This window comes from Prosopis cineraria, unplaced genomic scaffold (genome assembly GCF_029017545.1).
Source record: "Prosopis cineraria cultivar Desert tree isolate PC_DT_omini unplaced genomic scaffold, ASM2901754v1 PC811, whole genome shotgun sequence".
Taxonomy (NCBI): domain Eukaryota; kingdom Viridiplantae; phylum Streptophyta; class Magnoliopsida; order Fabales; family Fabaceae; genus Prosopis; species Prosopis cineraria.
Window position 1 is genome coordinate 15,571 of NW_026556136.1, and position 15,896 is coordinate 31,466.

General features: G+C 29.9%; 1 protein-coding gene across 1 annotated transcript; it reads right to left on the reverse strand.

The window, feature by feature from the left end:
* Positions 1-1,781: 1,781 nt before the first annotated feature.
* Positions 1,782-2,670, reverse strand: LOC129298441 (short-chain dehydrogenase reductase 4-like). Its single transcript, XM_054936856.1, has 2 exons — positions 2,654-2,670; positions 1,782-2,575 (listed from the first exon to the last, which is right to left on the reverse strand). The coding sequence occupies exons 1-2, from the start codon at positions 2,668-2,670 to the stop codon at positions 1,807-1,809; spliced, it is 786 nt and encodes a 261-aa protein (XP_054792831.1). The 3' UTR covers positions 1,782-1,806.
* Between the last annotated feature and the right edge of the window lie 13,226 nt (positions 2,671-15,896).

The following is a 15,896-nucleotide window of genomic DNA, read 5'->3' on the forward strand; positions in this document are numbered from 1 at the left end:
ATTAGTTTTTGTTAAACAACACTTCAATCCTTTTGCTTACATGTTACATACTATGGTGGTTAGCATTATTCGAACTATACTATCATTTGATTTATATGCATCTTTTAAGTTAGTCAACCCGTGCTATGCACGGGGTTATTGGTAGTTGCTCATACAACATCATCACTTCCTCCCCAGTCCTTTCATCCAGCATTTCAGTTCCATATTTAAGCGTGAGGGATAAGAAAGCTAGCAAGCTCTTCTCTTCTATTTTGATCTCAATTTCATTTGATAAGCTTAAATTTTATTTTATTTTTGTTAAAATTCAATATTTTATATTGTAAATACAAATATAAGACAAATTTAATATTTTTTGGCAAAGGATAAAGTTATTATTTTAACCATGGTATGAAAATTAATGTTTTATAAGCTTAAAAATTATAACAATAAAGTTAATATGTTTGCTTCAGTTGTGATTCATTCCCCTTCAATTTGTGAATCATTTTCAAGCTGATCTCTCTGGTTGAGTTACCCACATGCGATGATGTGTCAGCACCACCGAGTCCCTACTAGGACCGGGTTAAGGTGCTCATCACTCAGGAAAGCTTTGAACCATTCAGATTCTTAATTTAATTTTCATTTTATATCTTATAAAAATAAAATTTATAATTTTTTTATAAATATATTCGTCATTAATCTAGATAGTATTGATTTAATTTAAAATTTTAGATAGTTCAATTTAATATTATAATTTTTAGAAACTAACTATCTAGATATACTCAACACTCTGGTCAAAACAGATTTACTATTAAACTTTTTAATAATTTTTTATTTTAATAAATATAAAATAAAAATAAAAAATAAAAAATTTAAATCTAGATCTTGCCGATAAAAATTTAATATTGAATCTAAATTATTTAAAGTATATCTAGATAGTTAATTTATAAAAATTATAATATTAAATTACAATATGCAAATTAAATCAGTATTGTCTAAGTTGATAATTAATATATTTATAAAAAAAATTACAAATTTTTACTTTTATAAAATTAAAATTTAAATTGAAATTAAAAAAATTTATACCATCCAAATTAAATTTAAATAGTTTAGATTTTTTTTGTCCTGGGTGATCAACACGTCGGCCACCGAAGATGGATCCACCAGGACCATATATTTAATATTGAAATACGCTGTTGAAGCTCGCCAAGGGAAACAGTTTTGGTGCCATCACATGAGCATATGGAACATTTAAATTTTTAATTTAAACAGTTTAAATTTTATAAAATTTATTTTTTTATTATAAAAAATTATAAAAATTTAATAAATTTATTTTATTATCAATTTAAACAATATCTATTCAATCTGAATAGCTTAATTTAATATTAATTTTTTTAAATAAATTTATAAATTAACTATTCAAATATAGCCTGAATAGATAAGATTCAGAATATATTTAAATTGTTAATTTATAAAATTTTTTTAAAAATTAATATTTAAAGTATATATGAATAATTAATTTATAAAAAATTTTAAAAAATTAATATTAAATTAAATTATATAAATTAAATATGCATTGTTTAATTTAATAATAAAATAATTTTATTAAAACTTCATATTTTATATTTTAATAAATATATAATAAAATATAAAACAAAATGGAAAAATCTGGATCGTCCACTGCTCATCAGGTGATGAGCCCGATGGTGCCAAAACCGAACCCATTTAATAACCTAGCGGTCGATATACAAGCTTACAGAACATGGTAACTGACAATGATACAGTGGGCACACATGCACGTGAAGATAAACCAAACAGTTCCAAATGCTTTTACTCGCGAGGGAAAGAAAGACGATTAACGGCAGTGAAGCCTCCGTCGACCACCAAATCATGCCCACTGATATAAACAGATTCATCAGAGGCGAGAAAGAGGGCAGCTTCAGCAATATGGGTACCCTTCAGTGGAATTCCCTTCATAATGGCCATAGACATGCCTATGGCTTCAACTTCATCTGCTCCCCTGTTTATAAATCGGCACGCAAGAGGTGTCGCCACAGCACATGGCAACACGCAAATCACTCTGATCCCATAAGTCCCGAGCTCGCCGCAAGCAGAGCGGACAAGGCCCACAAGAGCATGCTTGGACGTGGTGTAAGCATGGGGCCCACATCCGGCGACAGAACCAGCCACGCTGGCCGTGCAGATTATGGAGCCACGGGTGTAATTTGCTGCCACCATGGATCGAGCGGCGTGCTTGATGGTGGCAGCCACACCGCGAACGTTGACGGCCAAGGTATTACCAAATGCGTTGAGGTCGAGGTCGAATGTGCCAGAGGCGGAGCCATCGATTCCGGCATTACTAAACATGACATCGAGGCGGCCGTATTTGTGGACGGCGAAAGCTATAGTTTGCTCCGCCTGTTCCTCGTCTCTGACATCACAGACTTGATGTGGGGATAATGAAGCTGTAAGTTGGCGACCCAGTTCATCCTGGACGTCAGCTATAATCACTGATGCTCCGTTTTCGGCGAATAATTTCACTGACTCTGCTCCGAGTACACTGGCTCCTCCTGTCACTATAGCCACCTTACCCTCCAACCTGCTGAAATCCTCAACTAATCACACGATTGTAACTATTCATTTACACTTCAAAGTTAACGGGAAAAACTGATCATACCTTTGCTTGGTCGACATGTCGAAGTGTCCAACCCACTTCTATAAAGTCACGAAATTTAAACTACATTTCATCTCTCTCTCTCTCTCTCTCTCTCTCTCTCTCTCTCTCTCTCACAAAACAGGAGTTAGACTATTTGTCGGCAGCAACCAAGAAAAAAAAAAAAAGAATGTTTTCCCTATTGAAAGGAACATGGGACTAGGGGAGTTAATTAGCTCCACTATTTTTTTTTTTTTTGGTCTTGCAACCAAGAAAAGAAATAGATCAAGGACCTACCTGTTTGTTTTCCCCTATTGAAAGGAACATGGGACTAGAGGAGTTAATTGGCTCCACTATTTTTTTTTTTTTTTGTCTTGCAACCAAGAAAAGAAATAGATCAAGGACCTACCTGTTTGTTTTTCCCTATTGAAAGGAACATGGGACTAGGGGAGTTAATTAGTTTCACTATTTTATTTTGTTTAGATGAATAATAAAATAAATTTATTAAAATTTTATATTTTTTATTTTAATAAATATAAAATAAAAATAAAAATACTCCCTCTAATCTCATTTGTAAAGCATGTTTTGAAAAATTCATTTAGTTCTGTTTATAAGTTACTGTGTGATTATGTAACTAGTATGTGACCCCTGCATCAGAAGGATGTGAAAATTTTAAAAATAATTTAAATAAATAATGATATTTACTTAAAATATGAAGTAAATTGCCTTTAAATAGAAATAATTAACTCATAAATTATATTTAGATATATTACAAAAACCAAAATTTAATAATATCACAATGCATAATGATAAAAGTCATAGAACACAACTTAATCCTTTATTCAACAATTAGTATGACTCATCTCTTTTCTCAAGAACTCAATCTCTATTATTAACCACAAAAATAAGAACCTATATGTTCTAAAAGTAATGCCTCCACAATCCATAATGGACAAATTCATATATTTAAAGTAAATAATGAAATTATAAAATGTATCTATAAGGATTTTGTTTTTCAATATGCTAAGAATTTATGACATAAACTTCACTTATACCAATATGATTACGAGTGAGTCTCAAAATCGTAATCACTTAATTCAATCTTACTTCTCATTCGACTGATCCTCTCTCATGCTTTATCTTTTTTTCAACTTGCTCTCTTAGTTTGAGAGTCTATCCAAAAAAAAGTTAAAATCAATATTATGACAATAATGATTTTTATCAAATAAATTGGTTTCTCTTTTGATAGCAAAAACCTAACGAGATGGAACTTTTTCTCTTAAAGCATCTTAAATTGAGTTGACATCCAGTGTAATGAGGGAGACAACTTGGTGTTGTCGCACCCAAAAAATGTGACGCAAATGATGCGCGAGCGGAGGTCCCAGCTTTCGCGGCAGGAACTGGATGGAACAGGAGTCACTACCAAAATTTTAAGGTAAATCATGAGAAACCAATTAAAGGAGAATAAGGATAGTTTGTGAAAATAAAAAAATAGATTCGGGACTCGCTTGAATGTGGGGAAGGTGTTAGACACCCTATAACATCCATTTGTAACAACGATTATCTAAAATTTATTGTGGCATATTAATATGATTTTATAATTATTTTAATTATCCCTTTTATATTCATGTGTTTTAAAAAATGATAAGAATTAAATAAAAAATATTTATTTATTTACGAGGGAGGACTTGACTCAGAATCAGATTTTGAGACCTACGTACCCTGTGATGGGGTCAAAGTCCACGTAATTTGGGTTTGAAAGTTGTTGGTGAAAATATATTTTTTTGAAGAGAAATTAATTAGAAATAATTCACCATTTTGTAAATAAATCAATTTTTAAAATTTTGATATGTGTGTTTTAAATTACAAGAAGTAATTTAATTTTAATTATTTTCCTAATTTTTGAATTTTTGAAATAAAGAAAAGAAAAGGGTTTAAAATTATTTTTTTATATGATTGAGACTGTAACTGCTATACCTATAGAACTTTATTAGTTCATATGGTAATACAATTGTTCTAAATATCTGTGGAGATTTCGATCACACGGCAAAAAAATTTAGCAATATAATTTATTTATATTTTTAAGTGTTAGTAATAATTTATTTAAATATGTATACATATGTTTTTAAAAATTTTAATCATCATATCTTTAAAGCCTTATTGACTTATACGGTAATATGATTATCCTAGATATCTACAAAAATTCCAAAATCTCATACGATAAAGGAATTAAATTTATTTAATTACATCTTTAATTTACTTAATTTAATATATAATTTATATATATTTTAAAAACTAAATCATTATATCTACAAAGTTTTATTGACTCATAAGATAACACAATTATCTTAAAAGTCTATGGAGATTCAAAAATCTCACATGAGTAAAAGATATAATCGGTAAATGTGATTATAATTTAAATATATTAATTTGGTTAATTAATTTTTTAAATTATGTATTATATGATTATTTACAAAAATCATTTATTTATTATAAAAATTGAAAATCGTTACATTTGTGAGGACTTATTATTCCACATGATGATGTGATTAGTTTAAGTCTTTATAAATATTCTTGAAATCTCACATGGGACTTAAATAAATTATTAATTTGGATTATAAGAAAAGAATTAATTTTAATGATGGGCCTTTAGAACCCATATTAACATATAAGTTTTACTTCTATATCTGCAAAACTTTATTGATTTACATAATATGAGATTATCCTAAATATTTGCAGAGATCTAAAGTCTCACACAACAAAAGGATTAAATAATATTTACTTTAAATATATTTTAATGCGTAATCATACAACGTATATTTTTAAATATAAAAATTTTAATCATTATACTTGTGAAGTTTTATTAACTCACACGGTAGTACAATTATCTTAAAGGTCTACGGAGTTTTAAAAATCTCATGTGACTAAAAGATCTAATTAAAAAAATGTGATTATAATTTAAATTTATTAATTTAATTAAATAAAATTATAAAAATGTTTTTTATTTTATTTACAATATTCATTTATTTATTTACCATATAAATTATGAATTACAATATCTGCAAGGATTTATTATTCTACACGATAAGGCAATTAATTTAATTCTCTATGAAAATTCTTGAAATCTCATGTGAGACTTAAAATATTCATTATAAAAAGAAAATTAATTTTAGTAATGAGCCTTTAGAACCCATATAAATAGCTACAAGATTTTTAAAATCTCGCACGACAAATAAATAATCAAAATATTTGTATTTGTAGTCGGTGCCTAATATTATGGTTAGCTAAATAATTCATGCAATAAAGGTAATGTAAAGAATATAGAAATAAACTATTTTAACAGTTCATTATTCTTTTAACTTGGGGATATATTCTTAAAAATCCAGATTTGGCATAAGTTTTTAGCAAAATCATCCCACAAATTATTAATGATATTCTCACAAGCTTTTTTTTTTATTTTGTCAAATACTTCTTAGATATGTTCTAAATTCTACATAAAAATTTGATTCTTGAATTTTTTTAATGTCTAAACGTACATCTAGATCAGTCCACACCGTTAACATCTATCAATATATATATATATATATATATATATATTAAGGGAGATGACATGATTTAAATATTACCTAATTTAATTGCGATTGACTACATCCTCAAATTGCAGCAGCTTATGATTCTAGTATGGCCCCATCATTGCTCCTGCAGTTAGAACCAAATGTTTTCTCTTTCTCTAGCTTTTCTTTCTCTGCTGCATGGGCCATTGCTCATGAAGCAACATAGCCAGAAGCTCTTGTTACGCACACGAGCTTTCCTGCGTTGTTGCTCATTCTCTCTCTACCTTTCCTCCTTCCTTTCTCTACTCTGCTTCTTTTGCAATGTGCCTCTCTCACTCTCCCTTACTCTCAGTCTCTCTCTCTGTGCTTTCTCCTTCTTCTTTTTCTTAGTTTCTCTTCCCTCTCTTTTTTGTGCTCTTTTTCTCGTCCAGTTTCCCTTCCTCAATTTTTCTTTCCTTCTTTTGAGTTTTCTCGTTTGGACGAAAGTCTCATGACCAGCTTGTTTTGCTTTTCTCATCCTTGTGCTCTCTTATTCTCAGTCTTTCTCCCTCAGTGTTCCTCTCGTGTTCTCCTCTCCCTTCTACGTCTCCTTTGTGCTCTGTTTTTCTTCTCCAACCTCTTCTCCGTCTTCCTCTCATTCCTTTCCCTCTAGCAGCAAAAATCAGGTCCTCTCCTTCTGTGTTTCGTATGTGCTGTTTCTGGTTGTTGGTGTTTTCTTCATCTCCTCCTCTCTCTCGTTCTTCTTCACCGTTTTCATCTGGTTTTCATGCCCTTTATCACTTAAGCTCTCTTTTCTCGATTTTTCTCTCCTACTCTCAGTCTCTCCCTCTCGATTTTTCTTGTCTTGATGCTTTGTTTTTGCTTCCCCCTCCTGCAACTTTCGAGTGTGCCTGTTATAACAGCGGCAGCCCCTCCAGTTTCAACTCCAACCCTGCCTTTTAACTTCTCCTCTCTGTCTTGCACGCCTCTTCTATCTACTCACGCCGAAAGTGGTTGTGTGTGCATCTGCTCTGCTCCTCTCAGTCGCATGCGAGCCTGTTCCTTATATCTGTTTCTCCTCTCTTCTCCCTGTATTGTTGATCCTCGCATGCTCTCTTCTCCCTGTATTGCTGATCCTCGCGTGCTCTCTTCTCCCTGATTAGTGCCGAAAAGATAACTGTCTTTTGGCTGTGGTGCTGTGCGTTTCACCACAACCTTTTAAATTTTTTTTTGTTTACTATTTTTTTTTTGAAATTAGATTAAGAATATATATATATATATATATATATGTTTTTTTAATGTAAAACAACAAAATTCAATGAGAAAAATAGTTGTATCTTAAAAGTTGATTTTCAATATTTTTGGATGATTGGAATAATTTGAGAGAGATTTTTAAAGATTTAAGCAAGATTATTTTTTTGTTAGATTATTATTATATTTTTTAAAATATAATCCTAAAAGGATTAAATTTTGTTTTGGTACTTTTTATTATTTTTGATTATTTTTAATGAACTAAAAGAAATAAGATCCTAACCAAGAAAAGATCATCTAGGTTAAAATAAAATTAAACCTATTAATTAAATATTTTTTTATTTTGAAAATATAATCCTAAAAAGGATTAAATTTTATTTTTATTTTTATTATATTTTTTGATTATTTATTATTATTTTTATTAAATTTAAAAAATTCTCGAACAAAATATAATGTTCATAGGTGTTATTGAAAAACTTGATACTTGGGTGTCGAAGAATTTGCCTTTTTATTGAATTACGTATTTCAAGTATTCCATTTTTGTTCTAGAAGTTTATCTCTGTGCAATTTTTTCCCAACAATTCCTCCTATAATAGGCTTATTGTACTGTAACCTTAAAGCTTGTTGTAGAAACAAATTGAATAGCAATTAAAAAATGTATAGTTCTTACAATTAAGTATATCTTAGGGAAATTACTTATGAACAAGGCATAGAATGAATAGGTCATAGAATGAATATTCTGTTGAGGAAGCTAACCTCATTTACATCATGCTTTGTAAAAACAATATTTGGGTCTCCATATGCATTAATCACATCATTAAGAAATTAAGAACATCATGAGAAGAACTTGAATATCGCTTCTCCAAAACTTCCCAACGTCCCGAACAACATCAACAACTTTTCCACCTTTTCTACATATCAAAAGCTTTTCTACTTCTCATCCTCTTCACACAAAAACCATCACAACTTGGTGTGCTTCATGGCTTTCATCTTGTCATTCATGTTCCTTTAGATCTTGCAATCACGCTAAGTAGGGAGAGTAAGCATAAGATTGATGATATGGGCAAATAACCCTTTGGTTTTTGCGTCTTTCATTAAAAAAAAGGGTTAGCATTCTAAAAATTGAATGTGTGAGTGGTATGTGACGGTTGAATTGAAACTAAAAGTGAGGATTATTTGAAAACTATAAATGAGATTGGTCTTTGATAGTTGAGTGGGGAAGTTATGAAAATTGAAATTTCTCCTTATCTTTTAAATTTAATTTTAAAATTGGAAATAAGAAGTTTGGAAGATATGATAGTGGGAAAGTTTTTAGGTAGAAGTAGTAGCCATGATAGCAGAGAAAATTTTGGGGTATAGGGAAAGTTATAATGTTTGATTATTTTTTTTTTTGTAAATTTAAAATATTAAATTTAAATAATATTAAGGAAGTTATGGTTAAAGTAGATAGATTGTGAAATCAAAAAAAAGCAGGAGAAATATCCCAAAAATGTAAAACATATAAATTAGATTATTTTATAAAAATAAGTAAAATCGGATGCAAGGGAAATTATAATGTTTGATTTTTTTTTAAAAAATTTTCTTCATGGTGGAGACTTTTTTTTTTTACATATTTTAAAAATCTTAAATTTAAATAACATTTAAGAAGTTATGATTAAAGTGGTTAGATTGTGCAATTTGATAGGAGAATATAAGGAAACTTTAAATATATAAATTGCCCAATTTTATATAACATAATTAAAATCGGGTGTAGGAAGAGTTATAATGTTTGATTTTTTTTTATTTTTTTAATTTTTTTCATGGTAGATACTTATATATATATAAATATTAAATTTGAATAATATTTAAAAAGTTATGATTATTTATTTATTTAGGAAGCTAGGAAGTTATGGTTAAAATGAATAAATTGTGGGATTTTAAAATTTGAAAAAATATAAGGAAATTTAAAAATATATAAATTAGATTGTTTTATATAACATTATCAAAGTCTAGCGTGGCTATTTAAAATCACAGTATTTTACAAATTAGACATATATCAAATTTAGAAGATAAATTTATATTATTCTATATTAGAGTGATAAAGTAAATATAATAAAAATGACTATTAGATTTTATTAATCTTGATTCTAACTATTAAATGACAAACTGCTTGTCATCATAATATGTTTTAGTAACAATACAATAATTTATTTTAGTAAAATATAAATGGAGAGTTGAGATAACGGAGACATGTTTAGAGATAATAAAGTTTTATCTATTTTAAAAATTTAAAATAAAAAGTAAAAAAAAAAGTAAAATAGTATCAGGGACATATCACAGGTATTATTATTAAATGCTACTTGTGGTTTTACTTTTTTAAAAAGTTGAGATAATGAGAAAATGCTTGAAGATAAGGTAGTTTTATTTATTTAAAAAAAAACAAAATTAGGGACATATGTCTTTGTTAGATGCTATTTATGGTTATACTTGTTAAAAAGATGAAATAATGAGGAGATATTTGAGAGTAAGGTAATTTTATCTATTTTTTAAAAATAAAAATTTAAAAATAATTTAATAAAATATAATTAAGGATATATGTCATCATAGTATGTTGCTTGTGATTTTATTTATATACATATATAATAACAATTTGAATTCCATGTGGATATATATATATATATATATATATATATATATATATGCATCGTGCCAAAAAACTTTTAGGCAATGATTGCTGACAATTATCATCTCCTATATCTGTATTGGTGGAAATGGAGATGCTCAGGGCGAATTTTGGGATGCCCCACGTGTCACTTTGCCAGAGAATCTTGGCTTTTCCTTCATTTGGGGTCGCTGTATGCAGTTTGCCATGTGGGACACGTTTCATCATAAATATCAAACGAGCCTTTATATCCTTGACTCTTTGTGGTGATATTAATCGGCTGGCGGTTGATGAAAACAAAATTAGAAACACATATATTTGTTAGATGCCGTTTACGGTTATTTTTTTTAAAAAGTTGAGATAATAGAGAGATATTTAAAAATAAAATAGTCTTATCTATTTTTAAAAATAAAAAATTTAAACATAAATTTAACAAAATATAATTAGGGACACATGACGCCATAAGACATTGCTTATGATTCTATATATATATATATATATGTTTAAAAGATATTGTTAAAGTTAACCCTTCATGTGAGAAGAAAAATAATATGACATCACTTTTTAAATTTGTTATACAGGAGCATGTTTAAAATTTTATATACTTTTATTTCTTTTATTTTTTTTGCATTGGTATTGATGAAGTTGGTATAAATTGTAATATCTTAGTTTTTAATCCCCTGATTAATTAATCTAATTAGGACAATTAAGTGAGTTGAGGTAGTGTGTGGCTAGGGAGGTCTAATAATCATGATTGATTGTATTTCAACTTTAATTGTTGGTCTAGTATCAAGGTGGGTCACCCAGGCATTAAAAGGAGAAGAAAATGAAGATCAATGTTGCTATACCACACGCCACAGTGACGTACATACGCCATGGTTCACAGATGCTTCAAATGTGGAATGAGGACCTCTTTTTGCCATGTGCCGCGACACATTGTGTATCTACCGTGGCACATGATCATTTTCTGCAGTTTATTAGCCGCGAAAATAAAATAGAAATAGAGAGAAAGAAAGGAGAACATGGAAGAGACGCCCTAAGCCCTGCTAGGGTTTGTTATTGGATGACATTAGGAGTATTTTGAAAGCTACGAACTGTTAAAAATTGTGCCCTAGGGCTAATCATTATACTATTCACATTGTTATTTAATGAATTTCTCTTTTATTATCATAACAATTACATGTTCAATATGACAACTGTATCCTTGGACAAATTATAGTGATTGTCCTAAATGTTTTTAGTTACTTAGTTAACGCATGATCATGAACCTAACGTGTGAATATGTTAAATAATAAAAGAAAATGTGAAAAAGAGTGAGTATCATTTATGGCATGATTAGCGAGCGGTTGTTCGCTTAAGGATTGGGAGTAGAGAAAAATTCATATGGTATTCATCTGCTCTCCGATGCACGGGGACATAGCCTTGTCCTGCAGTCTATCGAGGGACTGTCTCAAAGTTGTCGAGGGACTAGAACCTAGCTTTCTTCACTATTTCAATGAGGAGAATAGTCTAGGCTATTAGACACCTTAGAGATTTGAGAATGGAGAAAACCGTGGTCCGAGAGTGAGTCATGTGATCTTTGGCCGGGTCACACCTTACGATTGGTGAGTTTAGATAGTTTAATCACACAGACAGAGCCCAATTCAGTGTTATAGCCTATGATTTAAGTTTGATGAAATAAGGAGGATATAAGTTTGGTTGATCATTGCCTATATATTTAAATATATATGATGTGTCACATGTTGAGTTGTGGCAAGTCACATAAAAGGGCATCATGGTCACATATATGAGAATATTGTGACAATATACCTAGTATATGTGAGATAAAAATGATATAAAATGAGTAATGATGAGTTATGATGTGTGTAAACATATTTTTAAGTACTTGATTTCATATACATGTGCTTGTTTTATAATTGATATATAACTACTTAGAGTAGGTTTTATCTTAGTTACTGAGTGGTTAGACTCACTCTTCTTCTTTAACACTTTTCAGGCTCTAGCTCTCGTGTAGAGAGGGAGAAGATTCAAGAGGCTAGGAATTAGCACATTCCTATTGTATGCCTCTAGATTAGATTTATTTTGTATAGTAGTATATAATTACCAATTCTAGCTTGCATATCATCACACTTGCACCATTTTATTGTTTCAAATGTCTTATTTGGATTTTAGGGCTTGAGTATTTGTGATATGTTGAGATATACTCCCTCCATTCAAAAATGTAAGGTATTTTTTGAAGAGTTAGATATTAAAAAATGTAAGGCATTTTTAGTCTTTTGAGGTGTAATCATTGCCTTTTTCCAAAATGCTCCTATTGATAATGACTTTTATTTATTGTAGAGTGTTTAATGGGGATAAATATGAAAAGATAGAGTTAGTTGAAAAGTAGATAACTACTTTATTGGGAGGTAAAATTTGGTTAAAAATGACTTACATTTTTAAACTGAGGAAGTATATGTTTATGATGTCAAAATACTAGTGCAAATGTAGAAATAATATTTTAAACATGTTACAAGAATTTTTGATGCAATACAATGAAAATTTATCTCGCCCTTTGTTTTTGTTAAGAAGGTTTTGAGGACTGAATTTATGTTAAACTTGTGTTTCAATGCTTGTGACATATTGTACTGATAGTCCTGAGTCCAATGGATATGGTCCAGGTGTTAGTAAGGCTTTTGGCACTTGTTGAGGGTTTTGGACACCCTTTTTGTGTCAAAGTTGTGAAAAGTGATCAAACTGTGTTTGAGTGTCTAGCTTGTTGGTGTGACTTATTTTGGAAGTGAAGCCCATGCCACTAGCTAGTTCATGTTAAGATCTTTTCGTAGACATTTAGATCATGTCATTCGAATGTTAGACACATAAACAGGATGTTTCAGAAGTTCACTGATTCTGCTATCAAATGACAGCAAAATCTGCTGTACTTTTTGTACAACACGATGCAACGTGTCACAGAGAGCGACACATTGTGGCGCATTATGCATAAGCTGCGATGCATTGCCCTGTCACATCTTAAAAGAGTTTTTTTTTTCACTTGTTTTTGATTTCTTTCAGTTCTCTGATGTATCTCATGCTTTCTTAACTTATTTTACTCTGATATAAAAGGTTATGATTGTTTTTGAACTCATTTTGAATTAGAAAACTTGGAATCTTTTGAATTTAAACTAAAACTTGGTAATCACTTTTGGAATTAATTTTTGATTATCATGTCTTATTGGTTAATTATGTTTAATGGAGTGAGATTTTATATAATGACTTATAAAGATAACCAAAGGAGTAAAATTTATAAATCTAAATTGTTAAAATTAAAGATGCTCATCAAGTGATGAATGACGAGCACTAAAATCAAACCCCGTGTTAGTTGGGTGAGAAAATGAGTGCTAATATCAATTCCAACATGTGGGGCTGGCACTGTTACAAAAGTAGTTGGCGGCATGGGGTGTTATCATGAAATTGAACGCATGGATTACTGAGACATGCATATGACTATTTGAAAAAAAGAGCTTTTATAAATGTTCATATTATAATCAAACTAAATAAATAATTCAATATTTATTATATTTTGGATTATGGCCGGAGGAGTAAAATCTGTCAATCTAAACTGTTAACATTAAAGATGCTCATAGAGTGATGAATGACGAGGACCAAAATCCAACCCCATGTTAGTTGAATGTGAAAATGAGTGCCGATATTAATTTTGACAGTTTGGATTGGCACTGTTACTCAAGTAGTTGGCGGCATTGTGTTATCATGCAATGAACATGTGGATTCCTGGGACATGCATGTGGATTTAAAAAAGAAAAGGCTTTTATAGGTACACTTCATATTATAAGACTAAACTAAATAAATAACTCAACATTTATTATATTTTATATTATAATCGGTTTATTATATTTGTTAATAGTATATCGTTATATATCAATGATAAATTACTTATAAAGTTTTTATTTTTAATGATAAACTCTTTATATATTAATGATAAATTTTATGTATATCAATGTGTACTGGTCAAACTTTCAAATTTTTTAAAAATTTGGTTAATATTTTCTAATCAATCAATTTATCCTATTAAAAATGTGTTAGCGTGACTAGGATCAGTTTACAGCCTAAGATTTATCCACAGTCATGCAACTCATTACCAAATTAGAGATTTGACCACTGATTGGGAGGAGCTTGGAGTGAAATGATGAATTTATTCATCTGACACTAGTGAAGAAGGGGATATCTACACTAATTAAGATTGAGTATCTAAATCAGTTTTTAATAAATGTAGATAAATTAGTGTAAAAACCCTATCAATATCTACAATCAGTGTAGAAATTGATCATATCTACACTTGTATGTCGCTTAAGTGGTGTAGATATATTCAAGGAATGAGGATTTTTTTTGATAAAAAAATCATTATCTACACCGATTATGCTTCATAATCAGTGCATATGTGATTTTTTTTTTTAAAAACAAATAGGGTCATTTTTTGTGGATAGGAGGTGCTTTAAATCACCTCCTCCCCCCCCCCAAAAAACCCTCTTTAAATATAAAAATATTTAAATTACCTACCATTTGAAAAATTTATTCAGCATAAGCACTAAGTTAGAAAATCTAAAGAATAAGAGAGTTTAATATTTTTTTTTTAAGAAAAATGGTAGGAGTTCAAATTATGAACACTGGCAGCATTGATTATCCAAAATTCACATAATGGTACAAAGTACAAACAATAAATTTACCAGTTTTCAAAATCATCAATCAGCGTATTGGAAAATAAATTGTTCACCAACTTATAGCTCCATATTGTCACTATCTTGCTTTTTCCCTTCAAATGTTTAAGTAAATCAAACAGATCACCCCAAAGTGGAATTAAATAGTCATCCAGGCTTGTACATTGGAAGGGCCACCTGATTATACCTTTTCAAAAGCAAACAGCCATTTATGTCAAGTTTTTAGAGCTTAGAATATAATATAATGCAATGCAAATGGCAATCCTAATATCTCCAAAAAATGGGGTCCAAGTGATGAGCCTCAAGTTCCTAAGTTTTTGAAACTGTCAGTTATCTTAAAAAATTCACATACTTCGAAACAGGTTTGTAACAACAAATTCAGATTAATATGTTTAATTTATCAATAAGCACGGTTTAGCTTTCAAACAGAGAATCTTGATAGCATTAAACAAATAGACATATAGAACTATTATCTTTGACCTCCAAGAGCACTTTTAAACACTAAAGCTTCAGAGCATGCAACGATTTATCCTAGCTCTCCTTCATTAAAATGAGGGGATATCAATCATAGAATTCTGGGATTCTTAACTCTGAAAGCCGTAAATCAGAGAATTTAGCCCTTGCTGTAATAGTAAATGCACCGATATTTGCGTTGTGGATCAAAAGAATTCAGTCAAGGAAAATCCTACACATCAGTAGTAATTAGCTAACAATATCAAGAATCTGATTCTGAACTACTCTGGTTGACTTTTAATATCTATCTTAACTTAATCCCTTAAACAGGGAAAAAAGGAAGAAAAGAACGGCTGTGAATGATGGTCCCAAAGATAATGCATATGCTGCAGAGTTTGATGGAAAGTTAAAAGTGATAAATGACTCAATCACAGTGCTCTCTTGAAGTTATTTCTAAAAGCTAGATTTATGAACAGATAATGGAGGAGGAAGCAAGGCTTGAAGGAGAAGTATTTTTGAAGTCTTTTGTTCAGCAAGGAAATTCAAAGCGTAACATTTTCCCTTCCTTTATAACTTTGCCAAACCGATCATTGATTCGATTGGACGACAAAAATTCTGCCTTTAGAAAGTGGAAATACTAGACTTAGTAGTGCGTCTAGTATTGAAGGTGGAAGTAA